Source organism: Mauremys mutica, chromosome 10 (genome assembly GCF_020497125.1).
Source record: "Mauremys mutica isolate MM-2020 ecotype Southern chromosome 10, ASM2049712v1, whole genome shotgun sequence".
NCBI lineage: Eukaryota > Metazoa > Chordata > Testudines > Geoemydidae > Mauremys > Mauremys mutica.
The window spans coordinates 60732682-60747577 of NC_059081.1; the positions used below are offsets into that span (position 1 = coordinate 60732682).

General features: G+C 44.4%; 1 protein-coding gene across 5 annotated transcripts in view; it reads left to right on the forward strand.

Moving 5' to 3' along the window:
* The window catches only part of NRP2 (neuropilin 2), a 129660-nt gene that overhangs the window by 78181 nt on the left and 36583 nt on the right, over positions 1-14896 (forward strand). For all 5 annotated transcript variants that reach the window (XM_045031688.1, XM_045031689.1, XM_045031691.1 and 2 more), the window contains one exon: positions 13293-13555. In XM_045031688.1, coding sequence (XP_044887623.1) covers positions 13293-13555 — 263 coding nt within the window. The remainder of the gene's footprint in view (positions 1-13292; positions 13556-14896) is intronic.

A 14896-nucleotide genomic window follows, 5' to 3' on the forward strand; every position in this document is an offset into this window, starting at 1 on the left:
CTACTTCTGAATTGCAGGTCCCTCTAGTCCTTAGGGCCTGTTCCCCAGCCCACTAAAGCTGGTGGGAGTCTTTCCGTTGATTTAGTGAGCTTTGCAGCTGGCCACCACAGAGCGATTTCTCTAAGTAGTTGTTTGCATTACAGTGGCAGCTAGAGTGTAGCGGTAGCCGTGTTGGTCCCAGGATATTAGAGAGACAAGGTGGGTGTTGTCTCTCCAGTGGCGCCTAGAGTCCCCCACGGAGTTTGGAGCCCCATTGTGCTAAATCCTCTACAGACACATAGGACAAGAGAGTCCCTGCCCTGAAGAGCCTACAGTCTAAACAGACGGGACAGACAGGGAGGAAACACAGGCATCAAGGGAGGAAGTGATTTGCCCAAGATCACACAGCAGATCAGTGGCAGAGCTGTAAATAGAGCCTAGGTCTCTTTTTGAGCCTGGAATGTTTCATGACAACAAGGCTACCGAAAGGCGAGCTGGCTCCCCAAAGTGGTGCTGGCCCCTTCTCCTCCCTCTGCCGCCACTCTCACCTGAAGCACCGAGTCTGTGAGAAGAGCCAGTGGCTTTAGAATCACAGCTGGCCCTGCCACGTTGATCAGTTACACCCTGTTGTTTTGAGAAGAATGTCAGACACGATCATGTATGAGCCGCCTGGCTGTGAGCGTGTCTAGCTTTTCGCTGCATTGAAGAAATATAAAGGGATTTATACAAAAAAGGACCATTGAGTCTAACTTTGTTCCCGCTTTAAGAAATTAGGAAGGAAAACACAACACAAAGGGAAACAACTATTTGCTTTTTCCAGCTTTAAAAAGAGACCCGTAATGTTAAAAAGAGCCTCTTGTAGCCTGCTGACTGGGAGCAGAGTAGCTGTATTGTTAGTTCACACTCCTTCATTCCTCTGATGGTTTTCTAGTCACCCCCTCCGGCATTTTGCTTCTACTTATAAAACTCATCATCAGACACCAGGCAAGAAAGGATAAAAAGTCCTTTCTATTCAGGGTGGTCTTTCCTTCTGAACCCCTGCTCCTACAAAGGGTGAGCAGTTGGGTGAAGGAGCGCAGCTGTGCTTCGTTTAGGGGCAGGGCACATGCTAATGAGGGGTTCAAAGTTGTTGCAGATCCTTAAATTTTAAGGTGCTGACCTGGAATGCTTGGCTCTCCCATGATAGAAAGAAATGCACTGTGCCTTTAAGAGGTATGTGGAATGTGTTTCTGTTTCTTCATCAGATGGCAAAACAAAAAAATTAAATTAAAAGGAGGGGCCATGGCTGAGTGAGCATGGGAAGGAGGAAGTGGCCATGCTGAAATATCATCTGAAAGGCATTTGATTAGAAAAGTCTGTCGAAAGACAGGCTCAGATTCCTTAGATCGCTTCCCATTTCATTTTGTGTGTGTGCTCACAATTATTCCTCTTCTTTGGCATGGATAATGGCTCCTCGAGACTGCCAAGACACCCTCTGCTTTCATTCCACTAGTTTTATTTCTGAGATACTCTCACAGGCACCTTGGAGTTTTTTTTATCAGCACCATGTTCCTTGTGCTTCTAGCGACATGGATTGTCTCCATGTCATCTCTTAAAACCTCCCATGACAAATTCAGCTGTCCCTACTGGCGAAAGTGGAGCCAAGCTGCTCAACTCAGCAGAAGCCTGTTCTTACTCCAGCTGCTATTTGCCTTTTTGTGGGGCAAAGGAACCCAGTTTCTTCCACTGTTGTGCCCCGAAGAGGGATTGCAGTGTTTTCTCTATGGATTTTCACATGCGTCCCAGATTTCCCGTTAGCTGCCTTGAAGGAATTTACCACAATTTGCAACAAAATCAGGTTTCAATGAGGTTCTGATCCTGCTCCCCTGGAAGTCAATGGCAAAACGCCCATTGGTGTCAGTGGGGCAGGATCCAGGCCCTGAGAGACCTGAAGAAAAACCCACTTATTCCAGTTGTTAAGCTGGGTGTCTTGAGATGGGTAGGTTCTGACGAGCCCTGCCAAAGTCATCATCTTCACTGACTGCCGGGAGTCTGAAAAGGTACTGGGCATCATATTTCCAACTGGTATAAATCAGTCTTGTTCCATTGCCATCAGCGGAATACGCCAGCTGAGAATCTGGACCACGGATGTTTAGACTTTTTTACAGTTGTTAAGGAAATGATTAGAAGATGTTACAAGAACACTGTCAGTTTAGAAATCCGAGAGCTCCATCATCCCTCCCTTATACTTCCGTTCCTATCTATCCAAGTGAGCAAAGGTTTTTCAGCCCTACGTATGGGAAATAAGCACCTGTATGAATCCACCATTGCTAACCACACCTATGACTCTACAAAACTAATGGGTAGGATTTTTACAATGTATCTTTTCCCCTATTGTACTTTCTCTGAGACTGAGCCATGAAAATCAATGGAGAGAATTTCACTGTGGGTTTTGATCACTTTGTGGGGCAGAAGTACTGCCGTACTTGGGTTGCAGATCCAGCAGGGGAAGGTTTATTTGTTTAAAAATGTTTCCAATGGGGAAATGTTTGCATTGCTCTGAGGTTTTGCAAGAGCTCATTTTGTAAAAATAACACAGATATTGGGCCATAGTTAAGCTGCCAGTGACCCTTTTACCATCCTTGTGTTATTCCTCTGGAGTTTTTAAGGGCTAATTTTTTATCGCAGTCCATGAGAATGTAGGCACTCGGACCCCAATCCTGCCTCATTGAATCAATAAAAGCTTTGCTGTTAATTTCCATGGAGTAGGATTGGGCCAGTCCTGCGCATAGGGCCAGACTGTGATACCCTTGCTTGTGCTGAATAGAGCCTGACGCCAGGAGGGGTCCCAGTGAGGTTCGGGGGTGTATTTGCAGTGTTACTTCCTGCCCAGTGTCAGTAAAGGTGACACATTTTAACTCTTTAAGGCCAAGCCCAATCACTTTGAAGTCAGTGGAAGTTGGAGTCGAGTGAGCCATCCGGTCCTAACTTGTGCGAATAGACTCTGATCCTTGCGAGCTTTGCCAACACCCCAACTAAGGTGGAGGTGAGGAGCTGCACTGCCCCAAGAACAGACCCCGAACCACACCGTGAGTTACAGTGTGATTGCTGATTCTTCCCTTGCTCCCAGCCCTACACCTGGTGCTGATCCCTTCATCTGGTGCACCAGCTAAGCTGCTCAAGCCACTCCCCACGCTCATGCACAAGAGGGAGAGCAGCAGCCCTGCAATGGCAGCCCCTCCCTTCCCCCTGTGATGCAGGTAGCCTGAGCTGGGGAGAAAGGGACTCCTTATGTCCCTTACTCTCCTGCACTGCAGCACAGCCAGGGTCACACTCTGTCCCTGAACGCCTGGCAAAACTCCCATTAACTTCAGTGACAGGAGTACTTGGCCTTAGGCTTATACACAGAGGCCAATCTTCCTTCCGTGGCGTATACATGGATGTTTGCGTTCCTTTGCTCCACGTACAAACGTCCACATATTGCCTGTAAAACTGGGCGGGAGAATTCTTTGGAAAGCAAAGAGGATTTTTTAAAATGTTAGGTAGTGGACTGGCTCGTCCCATGGATTCATGAAAATGGCTCAATGGCGAATGACTCCCAGGGCCAGGTTTTGAAACGTGTGCGTGCCCAATATGTGTCAACAAAAACGGATGCCCGGATGATGCATGTAATGCCTTTATTTGTGGGTTGATGTCTTTCGTTGTGCATGCATAAAAGTGTGTAGGCACACAGACTGGTGTGTGGGAGCCTGGGTGCACACACATCCGATTCATACAAAAGTGCGCCGTTTCCATTGGTTTGTAGGTGATCCTCATGCAAATATTGAGCAGAACATGTATCATAAACATTTGGCTTTAACTACTACTTGAGCGTCTGAGGCACTGAGCACCCACAACCAGAATTCATATGGCCCTCATATTGGAGAACCCCACAATCAGTATGAATTTTTAGCTTACCAACACCCCTGCGAGGTAGGGGAGGGTTTCACAGATGGAGAGCTAAGTACAAGGTCACACAGCAGGTCAGTAGCATAGCTGGGAACTGAACCTCAGATCAGTGCCCTGTCCACTGGATCATTTACTGCAAGCTTGGAAGAGCAGGAGCTAGCTATAGATACATAGATACAGATGGAAGTGGTAGTTGTGAATATGACCTAGTGAGGGAAATCACAGACAGCAAAGCTCTGCAACTAGCAGCAGGACATGAAGACCTAAAGGAGCAGGAGAATGTATTTGCTTTAGCCAATATGAGGCAGGTGTTGGTGAGGTACCGTGCTTTCACTGAAAGTCCCAGAGGAGTTAGCTTTGTAATAATGGTCAGTGCAGTGACTTGTGAACGAGGTCTAGGTGAATGCAAAGATCCTGCATAAGAATAGCAATTGTAAGTCAACAATGTCCAGTGAAGAGGAAACTCTATGACCTTTGACTGAGAATTGTGGTAATTGATTGTCTATATCCAACCCAACATGTTCTGTTGGAACACCTCCAGATGTGCTGTTGTGACCAGTCATTGTATCTGTTTTTCTTGGGAGCCAATTGTTGTGTATTCAGGAACCAAGTACAGATAGATTGACCTTGTGAGAGAAGCTGCTGTACCAACTCATGATTTAAGCATGACCTGAGCTGTGAGACTTCATCTCCTGCTGCACCTAATACTCTCTCAGATGGCTCGCTAGTAGGAGGGGAAGGTGCTAGCCAAAAGAAGTGTGTGTTGGCCAGATGGTTTGTTTGGATTTCCAGATGGTTTGTTTGGAGGATCAGTCTTCTGATTGATCTGGGGCTCACTAAGGTGCACATATAATTGATTATGCTGTTGTCTGGTCGGTGATAGTTGCATGTTCACGCTGCTCTTGCTCTACTAAATCCAGATGCATCCATAAATCTCCATGGGAAGTGACAGAAGCACCAATTGCAGAAACAGCAGTAGGCTAAGATGCCTGAACATGTTTGTCCTGTGAACTGGCCTTTTGAACCTCTGATCCCAGTTCTGTGGGAGCCTTATCGACTGTGTCATTAGCAAGAACAGATGCTTTGAATCAAAGATCCAGGGAAGTGGCTGAAATGCATTTTTTGATCCTGAAAGGATTGATCAAATCTTCTGTATAGTCTTTCTTCAAATGTTTTAGCAACACAAGAGATTTTCTTTCAGGTGTCTTCTCTGCGCTGCAAGCCTTCCATTAACTGTGTCAAAAATATCAACTACTGGAACAGCGAGGCTCTGACATGCTGCGTCAGCAATTAGCTCTGCGGTGGCCTTGTTTAGTTGGTCTCAGCATGTTCACAAGGCTTTTCATTAAGGTCCCTCCAGCCATTAGAATGACCCACTAGCTTCATGTTCAAATGGCATAGCAAGTAATGTCTGCCTTTGCTCAACTAGTCTCTCTAAACTGCATTATAAAGCACAAAAACACATCCCAACAAAACCCGCTGTCAGCTGCAGGGGAGCAGTTGGTGGAATTGCCCAAAGAATGAGCACACCTGTGAATCATACTGCTTGGTATTGTTCAAATAGGTCAAGACAGCACTTTATCACTCCAAAAAGAGACCAGCCGAGAGTCCTTATAAACACAGGGAACTTAGAGTTTCAGCAGCCTACTACATCTCTGAAAGAGGTTATGTTGAGGCGATGTTGGATTGTTTTGGGCAGAATTTCAGAAGATTCTTTGATTACACACACTGCTGGAAATGGGAAGGGTTAACAGGTCAAATCAGCCCTGCTGTATAAGTAGACACAACTTTACTGAAGTCAACATATTTTCACCAGGGCTGGATTTAGACCAGGCTGTTTTCCTGGCCCAGCGGTGGCGTGATGCACAGCCAGATCAATGTGTGCATGTGCACAAAGCAAGGTGACGGTGCCATATTTTCTTCAACTATGTAATTTGTGCAACCTCCTGGTTTTTTCCAGAGCCTTTGACCATCTTCAAGACCTTGGGATCTAGGGTTGCTCAGTACCTCACTCGATGAGGCCACTTTTATTTAGATTCCTAAATGAGGATTGACTCTAGCTTTGGGAAGCTGGATATGCAGAGGCCACATTTAGGATCGAGGCCCCATTGTGCTAGGTGCTGTACAAACACGTAGGAAGACATCCCTACCCCAAACAGCTTACAGTTCAAGGCACCAGTTCTGCAACTGGATCCACCAGAAAGCCCCTGGTACCAGACAGAGCCCCGTTAACTTGATTGGATCTCTCCCAGGACACAAGGATCTCATGGCAGGATCAAAGTCTAAGAAGTCAAGCAACACATGGAGGATGAGGATACAGTCAAATATACTCCATTTTCAGAAAGTGCTAAAAACTCAGAAATCCAAGTGGTGTTTTTTATTCCAGACTGGGTGACTTGCCTGGGAAGCAGTTTTAGCTTCAAGATATTATACTGTTGCTGTTCGTTTTTTTCTTTTGTGAGAGTATTTTTTTGTTTGTTTGGTTGGGTTTGTTTTTCCTTTGAAAAGGCTGGTGGGGAATTATAGAAAGAGAATTTGAATTCAGGAGACCTTGGCGACTGATTATATCTTATCACTGCTTATGAGTGAAGTACAGCTTGTTCTTTTTGCTTCCTCCACTTGTTTATCTCTTGCATCTTCTCCTCCTCCACCACCACTCTGTAGTGAATCACTAGTCCCCTCCTCCATTAGAGAACAGCATGGTACTTTTTCAAATAATTTTCATTCAGCTGGGACTTGGCAAACACTCTTTGTTTTTTTCTCTGCTGATGTTTGCATTAAAGTGGACAAAGTGGACAAATTCATGTGAAGTCAGTGGAATTTCTCAAGGAATGAATGTGTCTCTGTTACTTTTTGATCATATGTCCAGGGAGTACACAAAAGTTTAGTATTTTGGTCAGACAAAATTTGACTTTAATTTCATTTAACTGTTGCAGCAGCAGTAGAAAATTGATTGTATGGTTTTTTTTGGGTGGGAGGGGAGGGATCTGTCTTCTGGTGTTTTTGAAACCTGAGTTCAGTCAATCTACAGGTCTCTGTTTCAAGTTCTGGAGATGCATTTGGTCTGATTTTCAAATTGCTCAGTGTTGAACTAATTTTTTTGTTGATATTGGTGGTAAAACTTCAGTGGGAGCAGACTTAGGCCAATTAAGAGCTTTTCAAAATCCCACCCATCAAGGTCAAAGGAGCTAAGACAGCAGGAGTGCAGTAGGGAGAGGAAACTACACATCACTAAGGCCTGATCTACACTGCAGGGGGGGGAGTGTCGAGGTAAGATATGCAACTTCAGCTACGCGAATACCGTAGCTGAAGTCGACGTATCTTATTCCGACTTACCTCCCGTCCTCACGGCGCAGGATCGACGTCCGTGGCTCCCCCGTCGACTCCGCTACCGCTGCTCGCTCTGGTGGAGTTCCAGAATCGACGGGGAGCGCGTTCGGGGATCGATATATATCGCAATATCCCCGATAAATCGATCGCTACCCCTAAGGGTCTAGACGTACCCTTAGTCGGTGGTATCTGTGTCAGAGTGAAGGAAAGGAGAAAAGGGCTGTCACATGGTATGCTAATGACACATACCAGCTATAGAGTACATAAAGTACAGTTCCATTCTATGCATCTGATGAAGTGGGTTTTAGCGCGTGAAAGCTTATGCTCAAAATACATTTGTTAGTCTCTAAGGTGCCACAAGTGCTCCTGTTCTTTTTGCAGTAATATCAGCAGTAACTTTCCTTCTAAATTCAATGTATTTCAGAATTCCAGGGCTTCCACATACTGTAGTGCAGGAGTAGCGCATAGAGTGGACCACCTGGTTCTTTTGTGGAATTTATTTTAATGCCATGGGTTAGATAAAGATATTGAGTAGTCTAGATCAACCCAGCCAAGTGCCATGCCAAAGGCCTTTTGCTGCTACATGCATTTCCGAGTCCAGTTACATCTGTGGACTTCACCTGTGTGATCAGATGTGGTTGGCCTTTATAAGTACTGCTATCTGTTCCTCCTGCCTAGGGATTGTTATATGGTTATAGTCCGAAAAGTGACTTGTGTGTTTTAAAAAAGCATCACTATACTCAGCACTCCTGCTCCTGGTGTTTAATACTGTCTGAGTCATATTTGCTTATTTTTCTTACAAAAACAAGTTTGATCTCTTATTTGCACTTCAGGGCCAATCCAGCTACAGCATGGAAAAACTGAGAGCTGGGTTTATTCTGCCTCACGTATCATCAACAAAATTGTCAGCTAGGTTTTGATTGCAAAGTACTTACCACTGGTGATGAAAAGAGTCACAAAGAACACAGCTTGATAAGCTTGATATCCAGATAGTAAGATGCGTTTGCAATGCTGGCGGTTAGAAAAATCAACTTCAAGCTTGTAAGCTAAGCAAATTTCAGGCAGAATAAATATGAAACCCCTCACAATGACATTATTATAGAGTCATTTTTTCTGACTATAACTGCACTGAAACTTGTCCTAATTACATCAATCTTTGGCTTATGCTTTCCAGTGTGATTATTGGTATCCTACCTCACTATGGCTGCTGGCGAAAAAGACATCTCCCTTACTGCTCAGGCTTTTTATTTATACAGTGGGTATTTCTCTTTCAAACACTAAACTCCACAGAAGTACTGAGTGTATGCTTGATACAGCACAGGTTTTCTAACTCCCAGTAATATCTCTTGATTTATCTGGATTGTTTGCACTGTAGCCCTTGGCAGGGCTAGTTTTGTCTCAGTCCCTGTAAAATCCTGATCTTTTCACAGAATTCTTTTCTCTAGTATTTTTCTGTCACTATTGGTTGTCACTTCACAGACCTACGTCTCAGGCTTCCCAAGAGCAGGAACAAAGTTTTCAGTTTGTTATTCCAGTCTCTCTGTCCCAACAGCTACCACCCTGTGTATCTCCCCTCCATGAAATGGTGCTGAATGAATGTGCAGCAGTGTTTTTGTTTGTTTTTAAAATGAGAGACACCTCAGATTTGCCGTAAATATTGCCCATGGTATTTTGTTGGGATCCATGTTGTGAATCCTCTGAGACTATGTTCTGAGCTAGTTCATGCTGGACGGACAGCAAGAATGGACACACTCATTCTTTCTGCCCATTTTTTGATTTGGCACCAGTAGAAATTTAAGCCCAGTATTCATGTTCCAAATAAAAAGGAAATCCCAGTTTGGGAATATGTTTGAACCTGAATATGAAGTTCACCTGGCTTTGTACAGCAAAAGACTCACTAAACAATTGTGTGTGAGTTTCAATCACTATATGATACTCAAAAAGGCTGCCCCTGAATGTCCACAGTGTAGGTTCTAAGCAGGGGCGGCTCTATGTTTTTTGCTGCCCCAAGTATGGCAGGCAGGCGGCTTTCGGCGGAGCGCCTGCGGGAGGTCTACTGGTCCCGCCGCCGAAGCTACCGCCCTCATGGCGACTGGCACGTCGCCCCCCGCGGCTTGCTGCCCCAGGCACACGCTTGCTGCGCTGGTGCCTGGAGCCGCCCCTGGTTCTAAGGACTAGCATACTCCATGAAGCAAAATATGAGTTGATGTCCTTTAGAAGAACCAAGAGATGAAGCATCACACAAAGAATATATTGTGGGCTCCATTTTCAAACCTGAATACCTAAGTTAGAGCACCCAACTTTGCCCCTGGGTACTCAAATCAACATGGACACCCAAAGACCCATTTAGGGCTCTTGTTCCCATTTGAGCATCCAGCTATAGATCCAAGTGCCCTAACTTAACTACCTGGGTTTGAAAATTGGTCCAATTAGCAGGTGGAAATGTAATCAACCCTCTGGGACAACGTTGGGTTCCTATGGGAGACTTTCTCCTTTGGATAAGAACATAAGAACATAAGAAAGGCCGTACTGGGTCAGACCAAAGGTCCATCTAGCCCAGTATCTGTCTACCGACAGTGGCCAATGCCAGGTGCCCCTGAGGGAGTGAACCTAACAGGCAATGATCAAGTGATCTCTCTCCTGCCATCCATCTCCATCCTCTGACGAACAGAGGCTAGGGACACCATTCTTACCCATCCTGGCTAATAGCCATTTATGGACTTAGCCACCATGAATTTATCCAGTCCCCTTTTAAACATTGTTATAGTCCTAGCCTTCACAACCTCCTCAGGTAAGGAGTTCCACAAGTTGACTGTGCGCTGCGTGAAGAAGAACTTCCTTTTATTTGTTTTAAACCTGCTGCCTATTAATTTCATTTGGTGACCCCTAGTTCTTGTATTATGGGAATAAGTAAATAACTTTTCCTTATCCACTTTCTCAACATCACTCATGATTTTATATACCTCTATCATGTCCCCCCTTAGTCTTCTCTTTTCCAAACTGAAGAGTCCTAGCCTTTTTAATCTCTCCTCATATGGGACCCTCTCCAAACCCCTAATCATTTTAGTTGCCCTTTTCTGAACCTTTTCTAGTGCCAGTATATCTTTTTTGAGGTGAGGAGACCACATCTGTACACAGTATTTGAGATGTGGGCGTACCATGGGTTTATATAAGGGCAATAATATATTCTCAGTCTTATTCTCTATCCCCTTTTTAATGATTCCTAACATCCTGTTTGCTTTTTTGACCGCCTCTGCACACTGCGTGGACATCTTCAGAGAACTATCCACGATAACTCCAAGATCTTTTTCCTGACTCGTTGTAGCTAAATTAGCCCCCATCATGTTGTATGTATAGTTGGGGTTATTTTTTCCAATGTGCATTACTTTACATTTATCCACATTAAATTTCATTTGCCATTTTGTTGCCCAATCACTTAGTTTTGTGAGATCTTTTTGAAGTTCTTCACAATCTGCTTTGGTCTTAACTATCTTGAGTAGTTTAGTATCATCTGCAAACTTTGCCACCTCACTGTTTACCCCTTTCTCCAGACCATTTATGAATAAATTGAATAGGATTGGTCCTAGGACTGACCCTTGGGGAACACCACTAGTTACCCCTCTCCATTCTGAGAATTTACCATTAATTCCTACCCTTTGTTCCCTGTCCTTTAACCAGTTCTCAATCCATGAAAGGACCTTTCCTTTAATCCCATGACAGCTTAATTTACGTAAGAGCCTTTGGTGAGGGACCTTGTCAAAGGCTTTCTGGAAATCTAAGTACACTATGTCCACCGGATCCCCCTTGTCCACATGTTTGTTGACCCCTTCAAAGAACTCTAATAGATTAGTAAGACACGATTTCCCTTTACAGAAACCATGTTGACTATTGCTCAAGAGTTTATGTTTTTCTATGTGTCTGACAATTTTATTCTTTACTATTGTTTCAACTAATTTGCCCGGTACCGACGTTAGACTTACCGGTCTGTAATTGCCGGGATCACCCCTAGAGCCCTTTTTAAATATTGGCGTTACATTAGCTAACTTCCAGTCATTGGGTACCGAAGCCGATTTAAAGGACAGGTTACAAACCTTAGTTAATAGTTCCGCAACTTCACATTTGAGTTCTTTCAGAACTCTTGGGTGAATGCCATCTGGTCCCGGTGACTTGTTAATGTTGAGTTTATCAATTAATTCCAAAACCTCCTCTAGTGACACTTCAATCTGTGACAGTTCCTCAGATTTGTCACCTACAAAAGCCAGCTCAGGTTTGGGAATCTCCCTAACATCCTCAGCCGTGAAGACTGAAGCAAAGAATCCATTTAGTTTCTCCGCAATGACTTTATCATCTTTAAGCGCTCCTTTTGAATTTTGATCGTCAAGGGGCCCCACTGGTTGTTTAGCAGGCTTCCTGCTTCTGATGTACTTAAAAAACATTTTGTTATTACCTTTGGAGTTTTTGGCTAGCCGTTCTTCAAACTCCTCTTTGGCTTTTCTTATTACACTCTTGCACTTAAGTTGGCAGTGTTTGTGCTCCTTTCTATTTGCCTCACTAGGATTTGACTTCCACTTTTTAAAGGAAGTCTTTTTATCTCTCACTGCTTCTTTTACATGGTTGTTAAGCCACGGTGGCTCTTTTTTAGTTCTTTTACTGTTTTTCTTAATTTGGGGTATACATTGAAGTTGGGCCTCTATTATGGTGTCTTTAAAAAGGGCCCACGCAACTTGCAGGGATTTCACTTTAGTCACTGTACCTTTTAACTTTTGTCTAACTAACCCCCTCATTTTTGTATAGTTCCCCCTTTTGAAATTAAAGGCCACAGTGTTGGGCAGTTGAGATGTTCTTCCCACCACAGGGATGTTGAATGCTATTGTATTATGGTCACTATTTCCAAGCGGTCCTGCTACAGTTACCTCTTGGACCAGCTCCTGCGCTCCACTCAGGATTAAATCTAGAGTCGCCTCTCCCCTTGTGGGTTCCCGTACCAGCTGCTCCATGAAGCAGTCATTTAAAGTATTGAGAAATTTTATCTCTGCATTTCGTCCTGAAGTGAAATGTTCCCAGTCAATATGGGGATAATTGAAATCCCCCACTATTATTGGGTTCTTAATTTTGATAGCCTCTCTAATTTCCCTTAGCATTTCATCATCACTATTACTGTCCTGGTCAGGTGGTCGATAATAGATCCCTACTGTTATATTTTTACTAGAGCATGAAATTTCTATCCATAGAGACTCTATGGAACCTGTGGATTCGCTTAAGATTTTTACTTCATTTGAATCTACACTTTCTTTAACATATAGTGCCACTCCTCCCCCTGCACGGCCTGTTCTGTCCTTCCGATATATTTTGTACCCCGGAATGATTGTGTCCCATTGATTGCTCTCAGTCCACCAGGTTTCTGTGATGCCTATTATATCTATATCCTCCTTTATCACAAGGCACTCTAGTTCACCCATCTTATTATTTAGACTTCTGGCATTTGTGTACAAGCACTTTAAAAACTTGTCCCTGTTTATTAGCCTGCCTTTTTCTGATGTGCCAGATTCTTTTTTATGTGACTGTTTATCATCTGATCCGGCCCTTACATTATACTTCTCATTCCTCTGCTCCTGACTATAACCTGGAGATTCTCTATCATCAGACTCTCCCCTAAGAGAAGTCTGTGTCCGATCCACACGCTCCTCTGCAGCAGTCGGCTTTCCCCCATCTCCTAGTTTAAAAACTGCTCTACAACCTTTTTAATGTTTAGTGCCAGCAGTCTGGTTCCACTTTGGTTTAGGTGGAGCCCATCTCTCCTGTATAGGCTCCTCCCATCCCAGAAGTTTCCCCAGTTCCTAATGAACGTGAACCCCTCCTCTCTACACCATCGTCTCATCCACGCATTGAGACTCTGAAGCTCTGCCTGCCTACCTGGCCCTGCGCGTGGATGAGAACTATGAGGTGCCATCAGCTGTGCTTGCTGTCCTCCCCAGCTGAGAACTGGAAGGTGTAACATTCATGACAAATGCTAACAAGTGATCTGATCAGGTTTTACTGCTTTTCTCCTTGAACAGAGAGTAAAAGCTACGTGTGGCTGCAGAGCAGTGGAAGAAGAGAGGACCAGCGTGCTCGTCTCGTCAGCCCCATGTTCTACTTGCCCAGGAGTGCTGTCTGCATGGTGTTCCAGTACCAAGCATCTGGCGGGAGCGGGATAATGCTGCAGGTGTGGCGGGAAGCGAGCCAGGAGAAAAAGCTGTTGTGGATCATCTCGGAAGACCAAGGGGATGAGTGGAAAGAGGGACGGATCATTCTGCCAAGCTACGATATGGACTATCAAGTAAGATGATAAAGGGCCATTTGTTCTCAGCTTCCAGTGGCATTTAGTGATAGTTATGTCAATATTTCAAAGGGCTGTGCCCATTCATCATTAGGGAACGTTGTTGAGCGGAGCTGTTTTCATTGTATTTCTTATGTTGCTATAGTAACTAAATAACACTCTATTTGTTATTCAGAATGTGCCTGTCCTTATACGCAGACTTAGGGCTTTGTTCATCCTGTTGCCTTTTATATTCCTGAAATCTCCCTTTTTACAAATATTTTCCTCCCTTTCCTTTTAGATGATGATCAGGTAATCTGACAAGAGACACAAAGCCCTAAGGAGCAAACACATACAAATCCTGCCAGCAGAAAGGTGGGGAGGTGGGAGGGAGGGAGCCCACTTTGAAAAAGAGAATGAAAAAAAAGCAAACACCAGGTTCCTGACCTTGGCTCCAAGTCTGGGGGTTGGGGATGGGGGAGGGTGAAATCAGGTCTGTGTGCACCTTGAGACCAGAAGCCATTCAAGGCAAGCAGACTTAACGGCCTGATCCTGCCTCCATTGTGTCAGTGGGAAGAGGAGCGGGCCCAGATAGATACAACCCATGTGCCCAGTCCTGCAAAACCTCTCCAAAACTGCCAGCACCCCATTGTGAAGTTAACGAAAGGGTTTGCAGAACAGTGTATCAATCTCTTCTCCAGCCAAGGAGCAGCTACGGTTGGCTGGTAAGGCAAGCCAAAGCTCAGCCAGCTAGCCAGAGAACACATGCTGCCTATTCTTACTTCTTATTGAGTCACTGTGCTCAGCATTGTCCAAAACAGAAGGGAAAACATCGTCCCCGCGCCGTGGAATTTAGGGTCTGACCCTGCAGTCTCGACTCCTGCAAAACTCCCAGTTGAGATCCGGGCGGGGAGGGGGAGTTTGCTTGTGTGAGGACTGCAGGATTGGGCTTCAAGTTATCAGTGGAAAGGAAGCAATGGCTACAAACATGAAGCAAAGGTCTTTGCACTGGTGTCCCTGGAGCTGCATTGCTGGTTTGTGTGCGTTCATTTGGCTTTTTAATAAAATACCAATGCACGCAATGTGCTTCCAGATAGGGTACCTGGCATTTAGATAGTACTTTGCATGTTAAAAATGATGTACAGCTACTAACTAACTAACTAACTAACTGAATATTACTTAAATAATGCAGGTATTTTCACTCAGCATTTTTCACAGCTTAGTATTATCACTTTAAACTTACTCCAGGTATTAAACCTCTTTTTTTATCATGTCCCGTGTCCAGTATTAACTCAATCAGCTAGCTCCTCAGCTGGTATAAATCCATGTTGCTCCATTGACTTCACTGGAACGATGCTGATT